The 27,654-nt window shown below is 50.2% G+C and overlaps 1 protein-coding gene across 3 annotated transcripts; it reads right to left on the bottom strand.

Annotated features, from left to right (window-relative positions):
• Positions 1 to 352: 352 nt before the first annotated feature.
• Positions 353 to 17,756, bottom strand: Cpne7 (copine 7). Of its 3 annotated transcripts, none has more exons than XM_036188703.1 (15): positions 17,392 to 17,756; positions 15,460 to 15,642; positions 11,667 to 11,741; positions 11,389 to 11,463; positions 10,582 to 10,665; positions 9,863 to 9,952; positions 9,508 to 9,606; positions 8,799 to 8,885; positions 8,444 to 8,503; positions 7,498 to 7,631; positions 6,730 to 6,784; positions 6,194 to 6,245; positions 5,993 to 6,126; positions 1,625 to 1,720; positions 353 to 980 (listed from the first exon to the last, which is right to left on the bottom strand). In XM_036188703.1, the coding sequence occupies exons 1-15, from the start codon at positions 17,557 to 17,559 to the stop codon at positions 843 to 845; spliced, it is 1,530 nt and encodes a 509-aa protein (XP_036044596.1). In that variant the 5' UTR covers positions 17,560 to 17,756; the 3' UTR covers positions 353 to 842. The 3 variants fall into 3 exon arrangements, with proteins under 3 accessions (XP_036044596.1, XP_036044594.1, XP_036044595.1); XM_036188701.1 differs by having other exon boundaries at positions 1,625 to 1,861; positions 17,392 to 17,755; XM_036188702.1 differs by lacking the exon at positions 8,444 to 8,503 and having other exon boundaries at positions 1,625 to 1,861; positions 17,392 to 17,755.
• Between the last annotated feature and the right edge of the window lie 9,898 nt (positions 17,757 to 27,654).

Genomic DNA, 27,654 nt, shown 5'->3' with positions numbered 1-27,654 from the left:
ATGAATCAGTAGCTAAAAATAACCCCAGAGTGGATAGATAGATTGATAGGTGGGTGGGTCTGATTCAGGATTGGGACAATTTGTTTTTCTTAGATAAGATGATTGAGAGGAAATCTCAATTAGAAACCCACCCCCACTCAGACAGGTGGAAGCTGCCCTCAGCCGACAGCTTGTGGCACATGGTGAATTCTGAGTGCAATCCAAAGTCACTCAGGGCTGCTGACACATTAGCAGATATTGGCTGAGGGGACCTCAAGACCAGGCCTGCAAGCCTTACTGTTGTGGGTGACCTGATGAGCCTGGTTCTAGGGACATTCACACCAGATCCCCTGAAGCAAGAAAGGCACAGGAATGTGAGGATAAAGGGATACTTTATTATACCCAAAACTACCTCCCACAGACCCTGCAGGCCTCAGGGTCTCAGGTATGGGAACAGGTAGGAGTGATGTCAGACAGGACAGAGAAACCTATGGGACAGTGTGCCTAGGCCTAGGTGTCCTCAAGGGTTGGGGTGCTTCCTCTCCCCACAGAATCAAATGACATCACCCCTTCACCCAGGGAGGCACTCCATAGCTGAGCTGTCCGGGCCCTCCATTTCTCTCAGCATACTCTGCTCCATGCCTGTTGGGTGCAGGGAGGTGCAGGCATGGGGGAGCTGCTGATTCCTGCCACTCCATGAGGCCTGGATTTCTTCATCTTGGGGAGTAGGCCACGGCCCAGACCAGCAGAACACAGGAGTAGGCTGGGGCCTGGGCTAGGTGATAAGCTTCTGAGGGGTCTCTGGGGGCTCAGGAGGTGCTGCAGATGGACATGTTGCTCAGGGCCCCCCTCGCCTGGCATCCTCATGGTGCTGAGCTGGGACCAGCCCCTCCAGTTTGGGCACCAAGGCTGCGTGGAGGCAGTTCCTTGTGACTGTAATACTCAACCACCTGCTTGGGCACCTCAGCCAACACACACTTGGCCAGTGCTGCAGGGGACGCCTGGGTACAGAGACAAGATGGTTACATCTGAGGGCCTTCTATATCCTCGTCCCCTATCTGGTATAGTCCCGGAACGCAAATCTACTTAAGGGACATGTGACTTGGCAGTCTGCTGAGCTTCTACTAAAGACACAGACTGAAAATACAACCACCAAGCCCCTACACTGTTCTAGCAAGAGCTAATGGAGGTGTCCACTCTGTCCCGGTGTGCTGGGATCCCCACCCACCCTTTCATTTCTCCCGCACAACAGGAAATGGCACATGCTGAAGATGAAGTGGGGCCAGGTACCAACCCTCATGAACTCGCAGTGTGCATGTGTGGGAGAATCCATGTGATGTGTTTACTGTGGAGTAACCATGGGGAGCTGTGTGCCGGGTCCACAGAACCCTCACACACACACACACACACACACACACACACACACACACACACACACACGCTTTACACACATGCTCTCTCTGTGTCATCGATATTAGGGTCAGCAGCTCACTGCTCAGGCACTGATCATGCTGGAGAATAAAGACTGACTAGGGAACCATCCCCAGGGGCCACATCCTGAGCAGGAAAGCCACGCATGCATGGAGCAGTGGGTACCCCCACCCTGGGCCCAACCCTCCGTACCATCCCCCTCCCTGGCACTTACGTTCTTGAGTTCACGGAAGGGCACAAACTGAACGATGTCACGGAGTGCGGGCTCACCACGTGGGGAACGCAGGACTCCATCATCCCCGTCTAGGATCTGCATATCAGTGAAGTCAGCGTTGCCCACCCCAACGATGATGACGGACATGGGCAGATGGGAGGCGCGTACAATGGCCTCTCGAGTGTCTGACATGTCAGTTACCACACCATCCGTGAGGATTAGGAGTATGTAGTATTGCTGGAGGCATAGGGAAGAAGTGGGGGTGCTAGTCTCTGGGTCCTCCCAAACCACACAAGTCACATCCAGCTCCAGCCCCTACCAGGAGAAGCCCCTACTGTGTGTGGCTCTGCAGTGCCCAGGCTTTTCTGAAACTGTTTCTGCTGAAGCACAACACAATACTTATCACACTCCTAAAGGTAAATTCCAATTGGCCACTATACAGAGTAAAGCTCAGTGCTCTACCCATCATTGCCAAATGGCCAGTGACTCCGAGAGGGGCACTGAGAATCTACTTTACAGACAAGGCCACCAAAGCAGGGCTTAAACCCAGGTCTGACACCAGAGGAGGACTCCCGGGTGGAGAGGGCTCCAACACCCTGATACCAGGGTGCCCTGTCTATGCTTCAAAAATGACAAGAGAGGGGCTCAGAACCTGGGTTTGATTCTCAGCACCCACATGGGGGCTCACAACCATCTATAACTCCAGTTCCAGTGGATCCTATACCCTTCTAGCCTCTGTGGACATATGATGCACAGACATACATGGAGACAGAACACTCATACACATACAATAAACATTACAAAATTGTTTAAACACTTGGACAATTGGGGCTAGAGAGCTGGTTCAGGGGTTAAGAGCACAGGCTACTCTTCCAGAGGACATGGATTCATTCCCAGCTTTCCTATGGGGATTCACAACCATCTGTAAATCCAGTTTCAGAGGATCTGATGCCCTCTGACCTCTTTAGGCACCAGGCACACACTTGGGGCACAGGCTTGCATATAGGCAAAATCCACACAGATAAAGTTTTAAAAAATAGGGTTGGGGATTTAGCTCAGTGGTAGAGCCCTTGCCTAGCAAGTGCAAGGCCCTGGGTTCAGTCCTCAGCTCCGGGGGGGGGGGGAGAACAAAAACTATGTGAGGCAGGTGGATCTTTGAGTTCAAGACCAGCCTGGTCTACAGAGTGAGTTCCAGGACAGCCAGGGCTACACAGAGAACCCCTGTCTCAAAAAAACAAAAACAAAAACAAAACTAGGGGGTTGTAGAGGCACTTGCCTAGCAATCACAAGGCCCTGGGTTTGGTCCTCAGCTCCAGAAAAGAAGAAGAAGAAGAAGAAGAAGAAGAAGAAGAAGAAGAAGAAGAAGAAGAAGAAGAAGAGGAGGAGGAGGAGGAGGAGGAGGAGGAGGAGGAGGAGGAGGAGGAGGAGGAGGAGGAGGAGGAGGAGGAGGGGGGAGGAGGGGGAGGAGGAGGAGAGAGAGAGAGAGAGAGAGAGAGAGAGAGAGAGAGAGAGAGAGAAAGGGAAACTACACGTGGTGGTGGCTCACACTTGTAATTCTTGCACTCAAGAGGCTGAGACAGGGAAGCTGCTGCAAGTTCAAGGCTAGCCTAGACCACACAGTGAGTTTCAGGCCAGCCTGGGTTATAGAGTGAGGACCTGTCTCAAATGAACAGACAAAACAATCCCCACTAAAAACAAAACAAAACTTTACTAGGCTGGCAGTGAAGTTTCTGCCTACTGTGCAAAAACTGGGCTCAATGCCCCAACACCTAACACAAATGAATTTCCTGAAGGTGACATTCATACTGTGGTCATAAGAGGGTGACCTCGGTGCACAGAAGAGGGTGTCCCTATATGCTGATGTCTGAGGAACAGAGTTGCAATCTGCTCTGAAAGAATTCACTAGAAATTAGCCAGCACTATGGCACACATCTGAATCTCAGCACTCAGGAGGCAGAGGCCAGGGGACTGCTGCAAGCTTGAGGCCAGCCTGGTTTCCATAGAAAGTTTCAGGCTAGCCAGGGCTACAGAGCAAGATTTGTCTCGATGAATAAACAAACAAACAAACACAAAATAAACCTGACTGTAATTTCAGCACTCAGCGTTTCTAAAAGCACCATTCAGTATTTAACACATGGCAATCAGCATAAATTAAAACACATAAGGTATAGAGTTTCCCTGTGAAGTTAAAAAAAAAAAAAAAAAGGCTGAAACTCAGGTTATTTGCAAAAAGGGAGAAGGGAAGGAATGTGTGAATGTCCTCAAAACTTTCAGCTCAGTGGTCAGCGACCTCACTAACATCTCCACCCTTTAACATAGTTCCTCACGTTGTAGTAATCCCCAACCGTAAATTTTTTCATTGCTATTTCATAACTGTAATTTTGCTACTTTTATGAATCATAATGTAAATGTCTTGATTTCCAATGGTCTTAGGCAACCCCTGTGAGAGGGTTATTTCACCCCAAAGGGGTCGTGACCCACATGTTGAGAACCACTATCTTAGCTGGCCAGTTAAAATAGTCATAATCATACATTTTCAGCTGTGTGTATTTTATCACAACAAAATAGTTAAACCAAATTTTTACAAAACACAAGCAAAATGAAGCAGAGCGCCTATGACATAAAGGGCCCTGGAAAAGGGTGTGACAGAGTGGTGTTGTGACTTTTCTCTAAGTCTGAAATTAACTCAAGAGTGAAAATGTTTAAATTCAGACAAGAGACAGACGGGGCATTTGTTGAGCAGGAGATGGATCTATGGGAGTCATTTTGTGATTTCTTATTTTTAAATTAAAAAAAATAGATTATTGCTGTATGTGATGCACATGTGGAAGCCAGGGGTCAACTCTCTGGCTTGCCCCTCCGCCATGTGGATTCTGGGGACCAAGCTCAGGTCAGCAGACTTGCAAGGCAAGTCCCTCACCAGCCCCACTTCGAAATTTCCTTACTTTTGGAAAACATTATGAGATCTCAACTCTTTTAGTTGCTGCTGTTTTGTTTTGGCTTGGTTTGGTTTTTCCATCCATCTGGGGGCCCATGTGAGAAGATCTCCATGGAGAGAGGTAGCCTTGGCCATCCTAGAACTCACTTTGTAAACCAGGCTGGCTTGGAATTCACAGAGATCCACCTGCCTGTCTCCTGAGTGCTGGGATTAAAGGTGTGCGCCACCACCAACTGGCTTGAGACTTCAACTTTTAAAAAAGTTTTTTTCCCCAAGGAAAACAGAAAGCATAAAAGTTATTGTAAAAGAAGGGGAACCCTGATCAGAAGACATACTGGCCAGGTTCACCACATCCAGTCTGGACTGCACCTGACTAGAAACCTGGATGATGCCTGTTGGAGCCCCTCCTTCCTGGAGCAGAGAGGAAGCTTGAATGTCATCCCTGGAGAGGCTCCACTGCCTGTAGTGTGCCACAGTCCCTACCCAAAGATTAGGCTTCTGGCCTCTGCACCCTCCCCCAGCCCAGAATGCAGTTGGGCAGCAGGACTACTCATGACCAAAGTGTGGAGGTCAAGATGATAGGAACATGCAAAAGTGAGGAAGATCCCAAGTCAGACCACACCTGGGGAGGATCTGGAGACAGGTAAGAATGTGGACCTGGGAGGATTAGAGAGCAGGAGGGGCTGCCTTCTTTGTCCTGCCAGACACATGATATACAGAGGACCCACGCTGCAGATACCAGAAATGTGGGTATTTAAGGAGAAAGGTGATATTAGGCTACATCTTCTCCAATGGTTCAGAAGGACACTTAGAATAAACACAGAAGGGATGGGGCAGGAGGGGGTGGGAGGAGGAGAGGATAAAAGGACCTGGAAGGGGGAGGGAGAAGGGAAGGAAGAGAGGAGGGACAAACTGGTAAATCCTATGACCAAGTGGACGACCAGAAGTCATGCACTAGGCTGGTCCCTTGCAAATATGACATTCTTTCCAAAATGAAAAATCAAAAGGAATCAGTAGGCCAACTGAGTCTCAGCAACACACACAGGGCTACAAAGCAGAATGTAATCCTAAGGAAAATGCTACAGATGTGCACGGAGGATGCCTCAACAGTTATCTAATCCCTGCCGTCTGGTGCAAAGGGACAGGAGGCAGGGGAAACTGAGGTCAACCAGTGTCTGTTCCTGACAGCCGAGGGCTGACTTTGAAGAGATTCATTCAGTCCTCTGCCCAAAATAAAAACTGACTGCCTGGGACTTGGAGAGAGCCACAGCTAACAAGCTGAGCTCGTCCCTCATCCAGCCCCACACTGCTTGGCTGCCTTTGCACTGGACTGGACCCAAATAACTGCTTCCCTGGCTCTTAGCCACTACTACACACAGTTAACTGTTTCCACAGCTGGATGCGTGCAGACCCTGTCCTCAGTCACCTACAGAGGCCTCCCCTGTGCGCTCCTCAGCTGCTGCCATGCGGGCCACCTTGGAGATGATGGGTGCCACGTTGGTGGGGCCGTAGAGCTGGACCTTAGGCAGGCAGTTCTGGTAAGCTTCCACCACTCCCTGGATTCCTGTAGGGGACAGAGGAGTGAGCCTGGCCCAATATACCGCTACACCAAACCCACCCCCAGCCCGTACCTTCACATTCATCATCCTCAGGGTTGAAGTTGATGGCAAAGTCATGGGACACCTAGGTGGGGACAAGAGTCAGCCAGGACCTTCCCAGAACCCACTTATTCCCACTTAGGGGAGAAGTCGGTTTGTTGATCTGGGGGCCCATGTGAGAAGATCTCCACGGAGAGAGGAAGCCAAGAAGGAGGCAGACAGACAGACTAATGTTGGGCAATTACTTTAGCACCTGGACCCAACAATAACTACATATCCTAAGGTACGTTAACCAATAAATCCCCTCTCCTGCCACGTTTTTATACGTAAGCAGTACTGAATTGTCACCGAGCCTCTCTGATAGGAGCATGGGTGGTGCCCATAGATCCATTAGTCACCTCTCTGGACCATTGGCTAGAGTCTCTCCTCCCTCCAGCCCCATCCCAAAAGGGAACAGTGGCAACCAGCATCATTGTATCCAGGACACTCCTGCCTGGGAGGTGAAGGCACTAGAGGCCTAGGCAGATGCACGGGAGTAGGGATAGGGCCCAAGCCCAGGGCCCTCCTACCTCATACTTGGGAGGGATCCGGGCTCCAAATCCCAAAGCAGAAAATCGCTTGTCACTGGAAAAGAGGTGAAGTTGATAACTCCAGGAACCTGGCCCCCAAAGGCGAGTCAAGGTAGACACTGGACAAGGGCCTTGCTGGGCCAGGAATAGGGATCATAGACAAAACACATCGGGGAAACTGAGACACTGAGCTAAAAACCATCATGAGCACAGGCAGGACCTCAGAGGGATGGAAACTGCTCCTGGGTTCTTCCCTCCAGGCCTGAAGACCCCGCTTGGGGGGCTTTCTGGCCTGAGGTGGTGTCTCCTGAAGGGAACCAACTCTGCCCCCACAATATTCCTCTGCTTTCCCCCACAGAAGGAGGGATCCATGGGCAGGGGGCTCAGGGTGGGGATCTGGGCCATGGTGAGGATCTCAGAGCCCCAGCCACCTGGGTTTGCACTTAGCCTCTGCCTCGCTAGTCACCCCAAGCCCTGTGAGTGTGTTCTCTGCTCTATAAAACAATTTCCAATCAGTCTCCAGGTTGTGTCACAGTGAAGCGGTGTGTGGCCATGTCATCCCCATCCCCTGAAGGTTCTGTACCCACCGCAGGGGTCAGTTGAGATGGCTGTCTGGTGGGTATACTGTCTGCCTCCACTGGGTTGCTGCGAAGATGTTCCCACTTTTGCTGGAGCTGACCTCGCTGGCACATCATGTGTCAATCATAGCACCACTTCAGAAAAGCCCCCAAGCCCAGCTTGACCCAGAGAGACAGGTGGGGCCCGCACCTGTCATAATCCTGGCAGACCTCGCCCACTGCCACCAGTGCCCTGAGGTACTCATTGGGCTGGTAAGGGTTGATGTGGTGGAGGGAGCAGCTGTTCCTTGGGTCGCCATTGGAGGCTGTGAAGTCGATGGCTACCTGCAAGGGCCAGGAAGACGGGCTTCAGTGTGCACCTGCGCTGGACTGGCAAACGGTACCCAAGCCCAGCTTGTTGTCAGGAGCCTAGCATCTCAGTTTCCCCAGCTCTTTGCAAACTCGACTCTTCACTGGGATGACTCACTATCCCCCAGGACATGAGGGGGCTACCCAGACCCTGAAAACTGTAAGTATCACTCTTGGAATTCCAGGGTGGCATTGACCCTATCCTCTGGGAGAATCTCTGAGCTAAATTCCACTCAGAGGGACAAGGCCCATGGAAACACTCTCTCTTCCCAACTACTATGGTCCTCTCTTAGCCTAGTCCCCTCTGTGCCCTCCACCTCGTCATCCTTAAGACCACTTTGGGTGTGGCTCTGTTCAGCAGCCCAGCATAGCTGTACATAAACACAGGCAGCACAGTCTGTGATGGCCTCCCCTAGACCTTCTGTCCAGACTACTTCTGTCTGTGATATGCCCAAGGCTAAGCCAGCTGGACTCTGCAGCCCTTGTTAGCCAAGTGCTCACTCCTGTTTTCCTCTTTAAGGCTGTTTGTTTGTTTTTCTCCTGTCCCTATGGTTTTGCAGAAGGTAAGCCCTGGATGCTGCTATGGGATGGTGGCCCAGGGCTGGTCCTGAACTCCCGCTTCCTATTCCTCGTTGGCACAAAGGGAAAGACACAGAGAAATGTGGATGAAAAACGAACAGTGCCCAGGAACCTGCCACTCTCTGTACATGGACTGGGGTTCGGGGGCTTGACAGAAGTCCTGCCCCGTTGGCTGAGGGCAGCATGGAGGGCAGGACCCATGGACTCACCGTGCAGTGGATCTGGCAGCCACCCATGATGTAATCCAGGAAGGAGTGGACTCTGTGGAGCTTCCAGGCAATGCCGTTGGTAAAACCACTCATGACCCTTCACCCCACCCTACTCCACCCAGGCCTGTGTCAGTGGGGGAGGGAGCCTTCTGGGCATCTCTCCCCAAGGCACTATAATCTGTGGGGGCATCTTCCTCTTCCCTCCTCCGTCACCCTTCCCAGGTATTTCAAGATCCCACAGTGAAGCCCACCAGTCCTCAGAACTGTATCTTTGAGAACCATCTGACAGCATGGAGAAGCTAATCCCACTAACTCATCCCCCTAGGGCCTCCAGGCAACATGGAGGCTCACTCACCTTCAGGTCTGCCAGGACCACCACCCCAGAATTCTTGTAATTGCGCTTCTTCTGTTTGTACTTGGCATTCACACAGTCCCACTGCGCCTGGGACAGAGATAGGGACAGGCAGAAACTCCACCCAGCGCAGCAGTATCCTAGGCCCCTCCCACAGAGGGGCCTGGAGCCCCTGGAAGTCCCAGCGCTGCTGGTCACCTCACACTCCACAAGACTATCTCGGGCAGTGAGTACAAACAAGGCCCATGCTGCCCATGGGGGTCAGGAATGGCCTCTGTGGGGACATACTCATTCCACAAGGGAAGCATTCAAGCACAAAAGGAAGAGAGGAGCCATGTAGCTGAGACAATGAGCAAGGTAAGGGCCCGGGTTAGACCCTGCACACACTGCAACCTTGGTACTACAGTCAGCCCCTAGATCTTCCTGAGGGACACCAGGGCCCAAGAAGGAGCCCAAGGCAACTCTCCCACCATACCCACCCAGCTTCAGAGGCTAGGTAGGCCCCAGGAAGGGCGCCCTCCCACCTTGACACACAAATAGACATGGTTGCTCACATGGTCACTTGCTCGGAGGCCCCTGTTCTAGTCACGTGGTGGGCGTTACTGCTCTCTGTCACTTTCATGTCTTCTCTAGGGTGGGATAGAATAACCAGCCTCCCAGAGACCCACTGGACCGAGTCAGAACCTGTGCCCGAGATGGGCCAGCAACTCACCTGCTCCTCCTCAAAGGCCTTCTGCATCTCTGTGAAGGTGGTGGTGAACTCGCCAATGAAGTCATGCTTCCCTCGAGAGTCATAGTCCCAGACCAGGCACTGGGGAGCCAGGCCTCTCAGTGGACCGTTCCTCAGAGGACCTGCAGCCCTTCCGGGCCTGGCCAGGCTCTCACTCATCACTCCCCTCCCCAGGCTCCCCTTATCCACAAATCCTCACTCTCCAAGGCCTTAGTGGCTCTGGAAGAACGGGATACCTGCCCATGGCTCCTGGCCCTGAGCCTATGGCTAAGTCCCTCCTCCCCCAACCCCTCTAACCCTGACCTCACTTCCTGTCTGTCTCCTGCTTCATCCTCACCTTCAGAGGCCGTGTCTCCTCACAGCTGCAGAGGGAATTCAGTGATAACTTGAAGGGTTCCCACACTGGGTTAAGGTTATTCTTCACTACCTGTGGGCCAGAAAGACTGACTTGGGTGGGAACCCCAAGGGAGCTAGGGCCCAGGGATCCACGGGGTCCTTAGGTCGTGGGTCCCTTAGCCAGGGTACAGGGTTCTCAGCTGCCAAGGGCCACTTGAGTGGCAGCCTGTACCCGGCCCCATGGAGACTATGGTACCCGGAGACTAGGCTCCTTTCAGGCTCCAAACAGGACTGGGTGTAGCCCAGACCTTCCCGCTCTCCACTCCCTCCACCTCTGACCCTAAGAGCTTCTGCCTCACTTCAGCCCCCAGGGCTGTTTTCTCCTTAAATAGATTCTCTTCACTCAAATTAATTTGTCTCAAAAGGAAACTCTCTCCCGGCTGTAACTAAAATCCTGTTTCCCGGCAGGAGGAAGCAGGTATGCCTAAAAATAGGAACAGTAACAACAAAGCTGCCACGCTAAATTTGGGCGGACAGAGAGCCAAGTCCACCCAGCTGTTCCATCCATCGAAAGAGAGTCAAGGGTCTTGGAGATAAAGACTCCACAGCCACATGGTTGGAGTATCCCTCTGTCCCCTCTCTGAGAGGATGCTGGGCCCTTTTCTAGTCACTTCACTGGACCCCTGAAGCCCCTCTGTCATCAGGCAGTGGGCTCCTCACCTCTGTCCTGTACACCAGCTGCTCACTCCTGTCATCGTTGACCCGATACAACTCTAGGAAGGGGTCCGACTTGCTGAAGAGGTCCTGGAGCATCAGAGGATGTGCTGGCAAGGAGGCTAGCCAACTTTGGGCTGGAGGATGGCTCCATCCCTTACGGCTGGATGCTGGCTTCAGCCTCTGCAGTTGGTGTTTCATCCCTTCCCCACAGACTTAATTTCCCCCGGCATAAAATAAGTTGCAAACATTCCCTGAGAGCCCACAGTGAGAAGAGCACACTATGTGGAGGCTTCATTGGCTTCTAAAGTGCCCACAGTGACCCCAGGTGTCTAACTGGCTGTTCACACCCCACCCACCCACTCTTGATTGTCTCGGCTTACATATCTCAAAAGGGACAGATACCTACCTATTCAGGGTCAGTCCCCACCCCATGAGAAGAACCTATGAACCAGGCTCTGTCCTCCCTGGGCCTCCCTCCCCATCACTAAACACATACTCTGCCAGAGGCAGCTTGGTGACCACATGCCACATGCAATGCAGAACAATGCTTTCTACCCATACAGCAGAGTGTGTGTGTATGTGGTGGGAGGGTGATGGTGACCACAGCAATGACTGTAAAATGTAACAGTTAACAATGAGCATAGTGACTAGGCCAAGACTGTGACCGCAGCATGCCAAGGACTCCACACACAGCCACCACGTCACTTGTTTCTGAAGCTTAGAGGCCAGTGATGAGCAGGAAGTAGGTTTTCACAACGAGCCAGCCTGCAGGAGGCTCAGAGCCCAACACGCAGTGGATCCTAGCCTCACCTTGTCGTCCAGCTTCCTGGCTTGGAAGGAGAGCTCCACATAGCCGTTGTTCCCAGAGATATCCTCAGCTGTCACCTGAGAGTGTCACATGGGGTCTGTGGGCTCCAGGCCACAGGTCTCATCCTCTCGCCTCAGCTGCCACTGGCCCTGAGGGGGCTCTAGTCTCTCCTGGCAGCTCCACAGCTACAGTCCACCTGAGGCCCTCCCTACTTACCTCCTCCCAAGACACCCCTCCCCCAAGCCACGCGGGAAGGGACGCTCTCAGCTCTGGGTCTCACCGTGATGGTGGATTTGCCAGCATTTCTGCCGAATCTCAACAGCAACGGGCGTGTCATTTTCTTCTGGGCCACAATCTGGAAGCCAAGGAAGTCAGCAGGGATCAGGGAGGAAGAGGACGTTCCTCAGTCTCCCTAGGATCTTATTTCTGCTCTCACTGGATCCCCACCATCCCCTGGGCTCCAGAGGCCTTCCTGCTGTTGCCAGAATGTGCTACTTGACATCTGTGCGCCATTTCTCATTTCCACCACTCCTGGGCCAACCTATCACCTGCCTGTAGGGCACACACATCATACAGTTGGCATATGTGCAGGGCACCAGAAGCAGATTCATTAGGACATCAACCCTCAGTCAGCTGGCCTTATTCTACTCTTCGGCTTGGGAATGAAAACCCTCGTAGGGTGGCTAGTTGAATAGCTCTGAGCCCTACCCTGGATCACCACTGTCTTGAACAAGTCAGAGCGGCCCTGGAGTAGCAGAAGAAGCATACTTCACTTTTTTGCAAAGCACATGGAGAGGGCCATTCAGATGTGAGTCCCAGTGCTCAGTTCCTAGAGAATTCATCTCCCAACTTGGCCTCCCTTCCTCATCTCTTCCACTGGGTAGATAGCTCACCCATGGAGCAATGCACCCCTAACTGAAGGAAGGAGATGACTTCACATAGCCCAGGCTGCACACAGCAGATCACCTGACTGCCAGGGAACAGAGTCTAAGAGGCAAGATTGAGTAGACCCTCTTGGGAAGCATGCCCTGGTCTAAATAACAGCCTTCACATCTCCCTGGAGAAATCAGTGGCTCCGTGAGTGAAGGCCCAAGATGGTTCTGTTTACAGGGTAGCTATCACCTTGACTTTCAGGGGTGCTGTCTGCTTCACATTTGCTACTGGTTTTACCAAGGGATGATGGTAAAAAAAAAAAAAAAAAAAGAGCTAGAGACATATGGCGGTGGCACACACCTTTAATCCCAGCACTCAGGAGGCAGAGCCAGCCTGGTCTACAGAGCGAGATTCAGGACAGGCACCCAAACCACACAGAGAAACCCTGTCTCAAAAAAACCAAAAAAAAAAAAAAAAAAAAAAAAAAAAGCTAGAGATTGTGGTACCTGACATGTAGCCAAGCTGAATTCAGTGCAGACAGCACACAAAGACGTGTTTAAGTATAGAATCTGTATGTGTCCATCTGCATGTGGCCATGTATGTCTATATATGTTCCCGCCTGGGCTGTGGTGCACGTGTGTGAAGGTATCTATGACTGTGCCATCTTCCGTAGGAACCTGGAAGAATTGTGCCCCACTCCATCTCAGCCTTTGTTGTGTGAAATGGGGATGGCAAAAAGATCTGAAGAGCCCTGACCAGGCAGTGACAGGGATGAGTCACCACATGATGCTGGGATGGAGGATCAGGCACCCGGAGCATGCCGGGTGGTTACCACACAGGAAACTCAAGAGCAGAAACAGCCAAGGCACTGGCAGGAAAGGGCAGCCTCAGGGCGACAGAAAAGGCCATCTAGTCAGTAGACAGTCACATGAAACTGTCCATCTCAGCACCCCCATTTTGTTGTCTGTAAACTACTCCTGAATGTAAAGGACACCCTGTGGCTGGTTGGGAAGGGTGTAGCACACAGCCCAGTGCACATGCAGAGTAACTAGCAGCAGAAAGCGCTTGTCACATGGGCAACAGGAGAGAAAAGGCAAGGAGAGCAACTCCAGGCTGCAGGCGGAGTCCCCCAAGCAAGACACCCTCACGCACTACTCCCCTCAACCCCGGCTGCAAGGAAAAATGTGGAGACCTCCCCTTGCCTTGTGGGGAAGAGAACCCAGAACCTCAAATGTTAGTTGTAAACATTGCCACTGAGCTGTGCATCAGGCTCGGGTGCTGATGTGGAAAGACTCATGAAGAGAGAGAAAAAAAAACAAGTTGCAGAACAATGTGTATAGGGTGAGTGTGGTTTGGGGAGACGGGAAAAGGAAGGAGGGAGGGAGGGAGGAGAGAGAAATAGAGTTTTAAGAAGGGATCTTACTATGCTGCCAAGGCTGATGGGGAACTGGTGGTAATCCTCCTTCCTCAGCCTGCTGAGGGCTGGGATTATAGGTGAGAGACACTACAGCTGTGGTTTTCTTTCATCCCTTCTCTTTCTTTCTTCTTTCTTTTTTCTTGTGTTGAGACAAGATCTCAAATAGCTCTGACTGGTCTCATTTGACATGTGTCTGAGGATGGCCTTGAACTCCTGGCCTCCTGCCTTCAACTCCCAAATGTTAGAATCACAGGTAGGCATGTACTACCTACCATACCTGCTTTGTGGTAGAGAGCGGATGTGTGTGCATGTATGTGTGGATGTGCACAGTGCCTCTCACTGAACCTGGGGCTCAATGGGTGACCAAGAAGCTCCAGTGACTTTCCTGCCTCCGTCCCTCAAAGCTGGAGACTTGAACTCAGGCCCTCATGTGTGCGCGACAAGAGCTCTTATCAGGTGAGGTATTTTCCCAGGTGCTCTCTCTCTCTCTCTCTCTCTCTCTCTCTCTCTCTCTCTCAAGACAGTCTCATGTAATCTAAGTTGGTTTCAAATTCACTATATAGCTGAAGACGATCTTCTTTTTTTTTTCTTTTTTTTGAGACAGGATCTCTTTATATAGCCTTGGCTAGAACTCATTATGTAGATCAGACAGGTTTTGAACTCACTATCAGCTTCTGTGTCCTGAGTGCTGGGATTAAAAATTTTCATCACCATGCCTGGTGACCTTAACTTTCTGATTCTTTCACCTCTATTTCTTTTTATGTGGTGTTGGGGACATCTAACCCAGGGCTTTGTGCACAATAGGCAAGCACTTTATCAAGTGAGGTACTAGCTATTTTTAAGGAAAAAATGTATGTTTATTCACTCATGTGAGAACACTTCTCTGAAATAGGTATGAAGACCTCATGGCAGGGCTGGGCAGGGGCTGGAAGGAGAATGCCAGAACAGGCCTACTGGAAACAGGAGCATATAACCCAGTTCAAAAAATATTAAAACTGGTATGGTGTTGCATGCCTGTAATTTCAGTGATTGAGAAATAAAAACAAGAGAAACAATGTCATCCTTGGCAACATGGGGTGTTCGGGGCCAACCTGAGCTATATGACATCTTGTTTTTATACACACACACATACACACACACACACACACACACACACACACACACACACGTATACACATTCCTAAAAAAAAGAATAAACAAACACAAATTCTAGGAGAGATGGCTTAGCAGTTGAGAATACTGCTGCTCTTGCAGGGGATCCAGGTTTGGCTCCCAGCACCCACGCAGAGAATCACAACCGTCTGTAACTCTGCTTCCAGAGGCTCTGACACCCTCTTCTATTCTCCAAGGACACAGGAGGGACATGGTTCACAGGCACAGCTGTACGCAGAACACCCATACACACAAAATAAATAAATTGTTAAAAATTGATACGGGGCCAGGGTTGGTAGCACACACTTTTAATGCCAGCGCTTGGGAGGCACAAACAAGTGGATGGCTCTGAGTCTCCAGAGCAGCCAGGGCTACAAAATGAGACCATCTAAAACAAACAACACAGCTAATAAGAAGAGGTGGACGTGCGGGTGCACTCCTGTAACAGCAGGACTCAGGAGGCTGAAGCAGGAGGATCTCAGCTTCAAAGACAGCCTGGGCTGTCTCAAACAAAGAAGTGCCTTTAGAAAGAAGTGGAGGTGCGCAGGGCCAGACGCTCATCCCTGAGTTGAGGGTCACCACCCTGGAAGCTCTTCCTACCCTGCTCCCTTCCAAGGTAACGGGTACTCACTTGCCCCAAGGTACACTCCATGCCCCCTAGGAAGTCGTCATCCTGGCAACTCAGCCCACTAGGCCCATGGGTGTCATACACCTCAAATCGTAGCTTCTGCACCTCCTCGAAGTAATAGTCGACAGTGAAGACCTTGGAGAACACGGGATGCAGACTGCTCTTTACCACCTCGGTTCTGTCCACCTGCAACAAGCCAGTCACAAGCTATAATTTCTCTGTATCCTCTCATCTCATGCCTATCACTGCCTGCTTATCCCCACATTACAGATGGTAAAACCGAGGCTCAGAAACCAGTAGGGTTCTACCTAAGGACCCAGATGTCAGGGACAGAATCAGATTCCAGCCTTGGGCAGGGCAAGCCCAATGTGGAGACCTTCCCCCAGCACTCAGCTAAATGGCAAGGAGATATCCCTGCTGGAGGGACCTATGTCCACCAGCCTCTCTCCCACTGAGTTCAGCACTGTCTTCTAGAACATATACCAATGAAAAACTTTAGCTAATAGACTGTCAAATTCCCTCACCATAGAGGCATCTACATAAAAAAGGGGAGATCTGCTTGGGCCCTTCCCAGAAGTATATGCACCAGGCAGCAATCGGACCAAGCAACAGAATAACAAATTTTATGGGAAGACTTGGGCCACAAGATGGTCCTTAAACAGCCTGGAGCAGCAGAAGCCCCCCAGTACCTTCTAGGCATTTAAACACATGGTTTGGGGCAGGCCCTTCATCTTCAAGGTCAGTGAACCACAAGATTTCTCAGCCCCAGAGCCTAAGAAATAAATACCCTGAGATGCCAGAGTGAATATGCAGAGCAGGTGTTAAGTGAGGTACCACCCCATATGTCTCCCCCTTCACTGCCTGGATCCTCTGCATGTCCTAGGTTCCCGGACTAGCCTCACTATAGTCACAGAGTCTGTCTAACACCTCTTTCCTAGCTCTTCTCCCCTGTTTCCTGCACATGACTGCCACAGCCAAGGGGTGGCCCAGAGCTGCTGTTGGGGGGAGCACTCCTATTTGGCTAGGGACTCAGGCTCAAGTCTTTTATGCCTATTAGGCCTCCCAACTAAGGTGTGACCCTATTTCTCACTCCTGAGATGAAGCCAGTACCCCATGGAAGAGGGTGACTGAGAAATGGGTTTTGTACAGCACAGAACATGGGCAATATCCCTGACACTGGCCCACAACTAAGATCTGAGGGCTAATGAAAGCTAGCGAGTACAGCGAAGCGCACTTCTCTGAAGATGCTGGCTAACCTGGGTTGATGGGTGTCTAGCGGAAAAACCCCACGCTGGAGGCAGGCACTCACATCTGGGTCGGCAGGGGGCATTAAGGAGTGGGGAGGGGCTTGCTGACCTCAACGGTAGCCACATGCAAATAATTTGCGATTTCGCCTAACCAGTGAGGAGACAGGTGACAGGCTGGGCAGTCCTCTTGCCAGGGCGACTTGAAGCTGAACGATGGAGTCCCTGTCCAGCCCTGCCCAGCTCCATTCTACCCAACCAGCGAGGTCTAGCTAGCAGCCCTAAAGCCACTGGCCACCCTACTTCAGGTGCCTTCGCTTCATGGGTGAGAGGCTCATAGTCATGACAGCCAATAAAGGGGGGCCCTGGGACTTTAGACAGCCCCTATACTTGCCTTAGGCATTTTCCTCCCATTCCTGAGCCGCACTCCCTCCTGAGCTCACTAGTCTAGCCTGGGCGCTTCACGCTAGCGCTACAGTCCCAGCCTGAGCCCCTCAGCTGCACTTCTGGGCACTTTGCACCCAGGTCCCTTTCACCCGCTGCTCCCTTGCTGCCCCGCCCTTCTCATACCAGGTGGACACCTCCTCTTTTGCCCTAGTAGCCCCAGTTTCGGGACACCCTTGCCGGCACCCCAAATCTCAACTCACGCTTAGATCTTCAGGTCCCAGCTCCAGGACGCTGGCCGCCCTACCTGTAGCCACTGGCCCTGTGCCTGCTGCAGCAGCACCACGCTGGGGTCGGACTTGGTCAGCGGGTCCCGGTCCAGCAGGTGCCGACAGCTCAGCCGCAGCTCCACCTTCGAGGCGCAGGGTGCAGGCACCACCCCCGGGGCCACCACACGCTCCGAGACCCCGCTCATGCTTCAGGCTCCGCACTCGAACCGGTGGGCGCCAGAGAAATGGTGGCTGGGCCAGGCGTGGCCGCGCTCCCCCGCACGCCCGCCGGGCGCGGGCACACGTGTCTCGGGCGGCCGCCACAGCGCGGGGGCTGTAGGGCGGCGATGCAGCGGGGAAGGGATGGAGGGGACCGCGAAGGGGCGGGGCCGGGGTGGGGCCATAGGAGAAAAGCGCAGGGACTAAGCAGGGAGCAGATCGCCGGGAGAAAGCCGCTGGAGCTGAGTCTCGATCCTCGCACTGGAGCTGAGAGATAGGGGTCTGGGTTGCACGCGAGCTCTGGGATTGTTGTGTCTCTGTAGGGTTCATTCGGTGCTGAAGGCTCCGCGCTACTGGAACCTAGGCACCGGTTTGCGTCCACACAGCCTCCGAGAGAGGCACAACCCACCCCAGGGTCGCACCAAAGCTCTGCGCCCCTCTTAGGATAGTCACCTGAATCATGAGCAACTTAGTGGGAGCTCACTGTCTGCACGGTGCAAGCGGGGAGCAAGAAGGGTGTCCCTGTCTCTCAGAATCTGTAGGCCCGGGGTAGGCAAGGAGAGTTCTAGCCAATCTCTGGTCGATGGCTGAGGGTCAGAGAGGGACTCGGCATGTTCTTTCCCAGCCACTCTTACCTGACACGTCCACAACCAGCCCTCAGGTGGAAGGGAAGCATCATTACACCTCCCTCTCCATACCCTTCCTCTCCTCCCCAGAGAAAGGCATTCGGAAGAGGAGGTGTTGACGACGACAGAAATTACCTCCCAGCCCATTCTCTTTGCCAATTTCTGCCTAAATATAGGGCCGAGGCCTGACCAAAAGTCATGGAGGTAAGAGGGTAAGGGAGACCATGAAACTGAGGTGAAGTCGGACGGAGATCCGCCGTGCAGAGCAGGGTGTAGGAGTGGAGTGGGGCATGTTAAACATCAACAAACAGGACTCCAGAAGATTCTGGAGTCAAAAAGGATGTCACTACCAAGACAGGGATACGTAGGGTGGTGGGAGGCGGCTGTGAGAGGTAGCACCAGTAGCCTCCGGGGAGGTGGGAAACTGACGAGATATGGTGGGAACAGTATCTCCTCCACTAGCTAGCTTGGCACCCCAGACAGAGCCATCCCATTAGCCAAGGGTCTTGTTGTGGGCTCAGTATATGGGGCTCTAGCACCTAACCTCCACTTCCTGAGGCTGCAGAAGGATGTCTGGAAGCTTGCCTCAAGCTTGCCTTCCCAGCTGCGCTGTATCATCCTTCTCCAAGGCTGGCCCCACACAGGACTCTTCCTGCTGTTGAGTCCAGCCTAGGTGGCTCTGGATCTCTCAGCCCTGCATCTTCTGGGACTGGGAGACCCCATCTTTAGCCTACCAATTGCTTGTGGGATTGTGGTGGTAGCTTTCTGTTCACAGGGACCTGTGGTCCTACCGGAGTCTGGTTCCCTGGGATTCCACCATTCTGGGTCAGGCCCGCAACCTCTTAGCCTCTCAGCATTGAACATGAGCAAAAAGAATGGGAAATCCAAGCAAAGGAACATGCTCCAAGTAGATACCCAGACCTCTCAAAGGACCAGCAGTGCCAGCAGGGACCCTGGTCTCTCTAACAGGATTTGAGGGGCACTGGCCCTTGGGAAGTTCCCAGGTCCCCAGCAAGACTTGTTGCCTTGACATCACTGAGTGTCCACCCCTTTGTTCAGGCAGCTGCCTACAATTCCTCCAACACTGAGCTCTACACTGTCTAAGCAGACTGCTGGACAGCACTAAACTGTGGACATGTCCAAGCACCCCATTTTAACGGAAGAGGCATCAGAGAGTTGAGCATGATGAGATGGCTCAATGCAGGCCAAGGTGCTTGCTGTCAAGCCTAACAACATCCCGGATCCCACATGGTAGAAGGAGAGAACCCCAGCACCTGGAAGGCAGAGGCGGGAGGATCTCTGTAAGTTCGAGTCCCAGGACAGTCAAGACTACATAAGACCTTGTCTCAAGGACTGGTAAGATGGCTTAGAGGTTAAGAGCACCGACTGCTCCTCCAAAGGTCCTGAATTCAATTCCCAGCAACCACATGGTGGCTCACAACCATCTGTAATGAGGACTGGCGCCCTCTTCTGTATGCATAATAAATAAATAAATCTTTTTTAAAAATGTACCTCATGATAATAATAATAATAATAATAATAATAATAATAATAAAAACCTTGTCTCAAAATGAACAAGCAAACAAAAAAGATTCAAGGGGCCGGAGAAATGGCCCAGCAGTTAAAAGCACATACTGCTCTTACGAGGGACCTGAGTGTAGTTCCAAACACCCATGTCAGGTGGATCATAACCACCTGTTACTCCATGCAGGGGTATCTGATGCCTCTGGCCTTCTCAGGCACCAGCACTCACATGCATATACCCACACTGAGACACAGATACATACACATAATTAAAAATACAATAAGTGCCGGGCAGCAGTGGCACACACCTTTAATCTCAGCACTCGGGAGGCAGAGCCAGGCAGGTCAGGTCTCTGTGAGTCCAAGGCCAGCCTAGTCTACAGAGCAAGATCCAGAATAGGCACCAAGACTACACAGAGAAAACCTGTTTTGGAAAAAACCAAAACAAAACCAAAAAAATACAATAAGCTTGAAAAACCAATAAAGCATTCAGGAACTGGTCCAAAGTCACCTGCCTGTCTGAGGGGTTCAGGACTTCACCCTGAGTCTGGTTCAACATTTCCATCACAAAAGCATAGCTTTAGGGCAAGTGACAGATGGTCAGTCAGAGGGAGAAAGAAGACTCAAGGAGCCTGGCAGCTGGAATCTCAGACCAAAGACTTTAATCAACCTCCTGGAAGCTGGCTTGGTGTTTGCTGGCTCCTGGTGGCCCTGACTGCACTAATAGACAGAACTATGGGGGACAAGCTGGTGTCCCTACAGCCCTGGTCAACCTGATGCTTGGGCCAGGGCCTCCTGCCTCTACCAGTCCAATAGCCCAAGTGCCAGGGAGGGGGAGGCAAGCCCCACCTTCCAGCTCTGGGTAGCAATGAATTCCTTCTGTTCCCAGCTTCTGCTGCCTCGGGTTTTTCTGCTAGCCAGACACAGGAAATGAGATCTCCCTTCAAGTATATTTTGATATTACCATACAGGAAATAACACATGTCAGTGCTGAAATGTTAAAATACTGATAAGCGAGCAAAAAAAAAAAATGTTAAATTGAGCACCCAGACATAAACACCATTATCATGTTATGTTTATCCCTCTAGCTTTTTAAATGCAAAAATGTTTTCATTAGTTGAAGGGGTTTCTTTGGTTGTTTGGTTGGTTGGTTGGTTGGTTGGTTTTTATAAAGGAAGTTTTTGTTTTCTTTTTTATTTTGTCTTGTTTTATGAGACAGACTCTCTCTATGTAGCCTTGGCCTCCCAGGTGCTGGAATTAAATGTACGAACCACCATGCCTGAGGATTTTCTTTTTTAAGAGATTTTAAATTTTTATGTGTACAAATGTTTGCCTGCTTGTATATATGCATGTGCACCATTTATGTCTAGTGTCTTAGGAGGCCAGAAGAGTATATTGGATCCCCTAGTACTGGAGTTACAAATGGTTGTGAGCCACCATGTGGGTGCTGGGACTGAACCCAGGTCCTCTGTAAGAGCAGCAAATGCTGCTGGGGCTGAAGACATGGCTCAGGAGTTAAGAACCCTTCTAGAGGACTCGAAGCTGTCTGTAAAGCACTCCCAGGAGATTGGATGCTCTCTTCTGGCCTCCTCAAGCACTCCTATGTAGTGCACACAAACACACATGCTCCCGAAACACCTATACACATAAAATAAAATTTAAAAATTAAGTACAATCATTTGTTTCCTTCTAACTCACATATAGTTGCAAAACAGTAGGAAACAATATAACAGAACATATGTTTTATGTCTTTATTTTATGTACATGAGTACTTAGCCAGTATGCATGTGCAGTCAAAGTATGCCTGCTGCCCTTGGAGGCCAGGAGAGGGTGCCAGATATCATGGACCAAGTTACAGGCTGTTAGTACAAACCACAGCCATGTTGGTTCTGGGAACCAAACGCAGGTCCTCTGCAAGAGCATTAATGCTCTTAACTACTGAGCGAGCCCTCTCTCCAAACCTCTTACGCGATTTTTTTCAGTGTTTTTAGGTATCAGTAATACTATTTATTTATTATTTTTGTTTTTGTTCTTGAGAATTTCATGCATGAGCTGGGCGGTGGTGGTGCACACCTTTAGTCCTAGCACTTGGAAGGGAGGGACAGGTGGATCTTTAAGTTCAAGGCTAGCCTGGTCTACAGAGTAAGTTCCAGGACAACCAGGGCTACACAGAGAAACCTGTCAAAAAAAAAAAAAAAGGGAAAGAAAAAAACAGAGAGGGAGAATTTCATACATGAATACTGTATTTACATCCCTCCCATCCCTCCCTCTCCCCCTCCAGTTTCTCCTGTATCTCCACTCCCCCTCAAATCCATAACCTCTCTTTTAATTTAATTTAATTTTTTTGGTTTTTTAAGACAGGGTTTCACTATATATTCTTGGCTATTCTGGAACTCACTCTGTAGACAAGGCTGGCCTCAAACTCACAAAGATCCACCTGCCTTCTAAGTGTTGGGATTAAAGAAATGTCCCACCACTGCCAGGTGTTCTTTATTTATTATTGTTACACACACATACATATATATTTACATATATATATATACATACACGCACAGCCTGCTGAGTCCATTTAGTGTTGCTTGTATGTATGTGTGTTTAGGGCTGACTGCTTGGGATCAGATAACCTATCTAGGGTCTTGTCCCTGGAGAAAACTGGTACAATCCACATTGGCATGTCACAGTATTGTCACTGTGCATATCTTTTTTAGATGACAATGTTGTATCTCCCTGTCATATGTAGAAGACACTATCTCACAGCAGATTCTTGTTCTCTGACTGTTACAATCTCTCTGCCTGCCACTCCACGATGTTCCCTTAACCTGTAATGCTCCCCACAATATCCAAAGACTCACAGAAACCCAGGGCCAGGCATGGGAAGCCTCCCTTTGAGCTGTTACTCAGAGCGTTGCTCTTGGGTGCCTCCCAGAACTCTGAGGTAAGACCCTATTGCTGACATCACCAGACGCTTCAGACACTAGACTTGGAGGAATGGAGCTGGACAGACCTGGAAGATTCCTCCCTGAGAACTAACTCTCATAGAACTCAAAGGTGCTAGCAAGTGCCAACGGAAAAAAGCAATCAATAGTTCCCCCTAGCAATAAACTCTGTTAACCACAACAGTGACCAACTCGAAAAATGTCCCTAGGGGTACAGTAATAACACTTATATTTTGTGGGTAACCAGCAGCCATTTGATTGTACGTAAGGCTCACTCAGTAGGAGGCAATTCATGTCTGATACTGTAAAGCCAGAGAATTCTCTATGGCTGATGAGATCAGGCACCCTAGAGATGAAACTTCATCTGCCACTTTCCTAAACTCGTATAATTTCTAACTGCATCTAAATTCTTACCCCTGTACCCACAGATGGTGTAGCTCTCACCATTACCAAAGATGCTTCTTTTCTTTTTTAAATTTATTTATTTTTTATTTTATGTGCATTGGTGTCTTGCCTGCATGTATGTCTGTGTGAGAGTGTCAGATCTTGGAGTTACAAACAGTTGTGAGCTGCCATGTGGGTGCTGGGAATTGAACCTGGGTCCGCTGGAAGAGCAATCAGTGTTCTTAACTACTGAGCCATCTTTCCAGCACCCCCCCCCCTTTTTTTTAAATAGTAGAGGCTACTATAGGAATCCACAACTGATCAAAATACAGAGAAAAATAAAACAAAAATTGTATTTGTTATTGATGGAGTCTGGTCCTTCTCCTCTGAGCGATGTGCCCGCAGCAACTCATACTCTCATTTCTGACTGGTCCCTCCTGCCCCAGGGACTGTTGCACACTGACGTAAACTGTTGAGAGCTGGATATCCTGTGTTTCCCAGCAGTGACACAATCCACCCTGCCAATCAGGGAGGGCTCCAGGGTGGTAGAGCCCACATGGCAGGAGGTAACTGACACCCCACCTGGATTCCACCAAACAGCTCAGAACCCATATTTTTGCCTTCTTTGACCTACAGAGTCCCCAAATGTGTCTTAACAGCCTTATTGCCCACTACCCAGGATACCCAGGCCTAACCTAACCAGAGGGACATCTGCTATGGATGGGGACCCAGTCCTTATGATCTCTGTGGAGTTGGTTCCAGTGTCAGGAACCTTCCTGAGGCAGAACCAGCTCCTGGGTCTCTTGAATGAGAACCCTCTGTACCTGGAACCAGACTCCGGCATCCCAGGGACACATGTCTCTGACCTCTGACTTCATTTCTGTCTTCTTTTGTCTCCCAGTTTCACTCACAAGACAGCTGGAGTCCAGGCTCAGCCAAGCCTCAGAAGCCACAAGGCCTTGGAAGGTCAAATGCACCTAATCAGCAAGGTCTCAGTTATTCGAGAGGCCAGTGACCAACAGAGTCAGAAGCAGCCATCAGCTCCTGACCTCACCGAGGGTCTACCTACATGTGTTCTCGGGTGGCAGCCACAGGCTTGTATCACTCAGCACCTGTTTCTTCTGAGGTTTGTTCTAGAAGCCAAGGGCGTTCTCCGCAAAATACCCTTCTCCCAAGGGTTCCCCATTCCACTCATAATTTGACACATTCGTGGAACCACACAAGTACATGAACTAAGGCAGTCACCATTTTCTGGGTCCTTAACTCACACAGGGCAGGGTGGGGTCAAGAGTAAGTGTTACAAATAGCAGAAAGCACATGGTTTCACACAGTGACCATGAAGGGACCCAGGAGTAGGGTCAGGAAAAGGACAGGGCCGTTTACTGTGTTTTTTATTTGTGTGCAGACTGCTGTGGTGAGCAGAGAGGCTAAGGCCGTTATGAGACAAACAAGATGTCACTCACGTTTTAGTCTCTGCTGTGCAGAGAAGAAACTACAGACATATTACGTAGCTACTGATTGCACCAAAACACAGCAGCCAGCACAGCGCTTACATCTATTTTGTTGTTCCTGTGCAAGAAGAACCCTGGCTTGAGGTCCTGGGGCAGCCCTCTGTCACCCTGAGATGCAGCGGGAGAGGTCTGCTTCTGGGATTGCTCTGGCAGCCAGGCTGGCTCCCCTAGGTATGTAATCTAAGATGAAAGGGGGAGGTCGGGGAGGGAGAGAGGTTAAGGTAGAAGAGGAGAAAAAGGACAGAGGAGGGAGAAGACTTGAGAGAGAAGAGGAAGGAGAGAGAGGATAGAGTAGGGAAGGCGGGAGGAAGAAGAGGAGGAGGAAGGGAAGGGAAGGAGCCCCAGATAGCAGCCAGCCATTGCTATGTTCCACCAGAAGCCACTTGGCAGGATTACTCTGCAGCAGAGACACTCACAAAGCTAAGACGCTGGGCAAAAGCAAGGAGACCAGGAGAGACTGGTGTGTGGTGGCACTGGCAGTGTGGGCCAAGGTGGCAGGCAGGACCTGGGGCTGCACACTCAGGTGGGCTCTAGGTAACGGACATGCTGATTTTAGTCTCTCTTGACTTACCTGGAGCTTTGATGATATTCTTAGCAAGAGCTGTCCTGGAGTGATGTCTGGATGTTTCTCTCCTCTCTTTTGGGTCTTTTTCATCAATAACCTAGTTTTTCCTCCTCTTCACAGATTTTTTGTGGTGGAATGTTTTTACATGAACCCATTTCAGGACAGACAGAAGCAATTTCTAGGATTTGGAATGCAGTGTTGCCCATGTTACGCCCTTCACTTTGCCACTAAATAGACTTTTTTTTTTTTTTTAAATTTGAGACAAAGTCTCACTACATAGCCGTGGCTGGCCTGGTACTCACTGTATAGACCAGGTTTGTCTCAAATTCAGAGATCTGCCTACCTCTGCCTACTGAGTCTTGGTATTAAAGGTGTGTGCCACCACACTCAGCTAGACCTATGTGTGTTTATGTGGTTTTTTTTTTTTAAATTAATGTTTCTCTCATATATTACATTCCAACTGCAGTTTCCCCTCCTTCCTTTCCTACCAGCCCCTCCCTCTTACCCCCACTATCCCATATGTTTTGTGTTTTAAATTAAGAGCTCACTTTAATTTAGTTTCCGTGTATGGATGTTTTGCTTACACATAGCAATGTGCACCATGTGCCTGCTTCATGCCTGCATTGTCCAGAAGTAGACCTCCTCTTCCTCTGGGAGAGGAGATAAGGGCTTTTGTGAGTTTCCACGAAGGTGCTGGGCACTAACCCTGAGCCCCTGGGAAGCAGTATGAACTCATTTTTGTTTTTAATTTTTATTTTTTGCCGGAGCTGAGGACCAAACAAACCCAGGGCCTTGCGCTTGCTAGGCAAGTGCTTTACCACTGAGCTAAATCCCCAACCCCTGCAGTATAGTATGCACTCTTAACCACTGAGCAGGCTGTATTGCTCCTAGACATATATTTCTTAATTTTTCTTTGATGTGTGTGATGCTGGGGCTCAAATCCAGGTTCTTGCAAATGTTAGGTGATTGCTACATCCCTAGTCCTTTTCTATAAGTTAAAAAAGAAGAATGGGGGTTGAGGATTTAGCTCAGTGGTAGAGTGCTTGCCTAGCAAGTGCAAGGCCCTGGGTTCGATCCTCAGCTCAAAAAAAAAAAAAAAAAAAAAAAAAAGAATGACCTAACATTCAAAAGTCATTTTAAAAAACAAAATGGAGCTGGTTCTCTGTCCTCCAGGCCACTGGTAGGCTGGGGCACCTGCTGGATCCCTGCTGTGGTGGAAGACCGACATGGCAGAGCTGCCCCTGCTGCCAGGTGCCCTGCTCTTCCCTGGCATCATGATGTTGGAACTGAGGTGTTACAGCATATCCACTTCTTGTACTGATGCATTAATGCCCAGCAAGAACTTGCTGCTGACATCTTCTCCAAAGGTTCAAACTGCTGCAGCCAACACAGCAGTGGGTGTTCAAGAGACCTTCTGGGCACCGGGATTCCTCCTCAGATGCCCTAGCTCCACCTCTAAGGGAGAGAACCCTTCAGTCTCTGGGACTTGGGAAAGTGTTACCATTTGATGGTTTCTCTATAGGGCTCTTCATTCCACCAACACTATCTACTGCTGATCCTGACTTGGAGGAGTGGGAGCCACAGAGACCCAGTCATTGCTTGGCTTGACCCTATCTGACCACCCTGTCACCTTTCATGTCCCCAACCCAACTTCCATTTGCTGTCACTTTGGTTAAATTAAAAAAAAAAAAGTGCTTTAAAAATGCTACTTATAAACTGTAGAGACACACACAAAAGAAAAACTTAGAATCAACCTTCTGCATATGGGACCAACCTACTTTACACACCAAGATGAATTTAAACTTGTGGCCATCCCTTTATATCAGTTCTAAGGAATTTGAAATATCAATTTTTTCCTTTTGAGCAAGCCTATGACACCATACCTGGGACTTTGTTTTCTTTTTTCTTTTTCTTTTCGGTTTTTTGAGACAGGGTTTCTCTGTGTAGTTTTGTGCCTTCCCTGGATCTCACTCTGTAGACCAGGCTGGCCTCGAACTCACAAAGATCTGCCTGGCTCTGCCTCCGGAGTGCTGGGATTAAAGGTGTGCGCCACCACCGCCTGGCTTCTTCTTCTTTTCTTTTTTTCTTTTTTTTTCTGTGAGACATTGTCTTACTAGCCTTAGCTGGTCTGGGACTTGCTATGTAGACCAGGTTGGCAATGAACTTGAACTGAGACCTCTGCAGTGCTGAGATTAAAAGCATTCACCACCACACCTACCTATTTGTATGTGTGGGGACAACTTGTAGGGTCCTGTTCTTTCCCTCCATCATGAGGGTCCTAGAATCAAGCTCAGGTCATCAGTTGCAAGCCTGCATCATCATACTCTGGCTTTTTATGTGGGTTCTGGGAAACAATTTCAGGTACTCTTACAGGCACTTTACCAACAGAGTTCTCTGTAGCCTCCTCCAAGCTTGAAACTACTGCATAAGAGCCAAAGGGAAGAGTGCCTGTCTGTAGTCCCAGTACCGAAAAGACTGAGGAAGCAATGTTGAGGGTTCAAGGCCAACCTAGACTACACAATGAACTCCAGGCCAG

This window comes from Onychomys torridus, chromosome 5, assembly GCF_903995425.1.
Source record: "Onychomys torridus chromosome 5, mOncTor1.1, whole genome shotgun sequence".
In the NCBI taxonomy this organism is placed as follows: Eukaryota; Metazoa; Chordata; class Mammalia; order Rodentia; family Cricetidae; genus Onychomys; species Onychomys torridus.
The sequence above is the reverse complement of the archived record's forward strand: the minus strand, read 5'-3'. Positions and strand labels throughout refer to the sequence as shown.

Excerpts from the sequence above, each read along its gene's own strand:
- Cpne7 (XM_036188701.1), bottom strand. The coding sequence starts at position 17,559 with ATGAGCGGGGTCTCGGAGCGTGTGGTGGCCCCGGGGGTGGTGCCTGCA. Across the intron at positions 11,464-11,666 it reads CTGGCAAATCCACCATCACG|GTGACAGCTGAGGATATCTC; the intron begins GTGAGACCCAGA and ends TGACACTCTCAG. Across the intron at positions 1,862-5,992 it reads AGCGCACAGGGGAGGCCTCT|CAATACTACATACTCCTAAT; the intron begins GTAGGTGACTGA and ends CTATGCCTCCAG.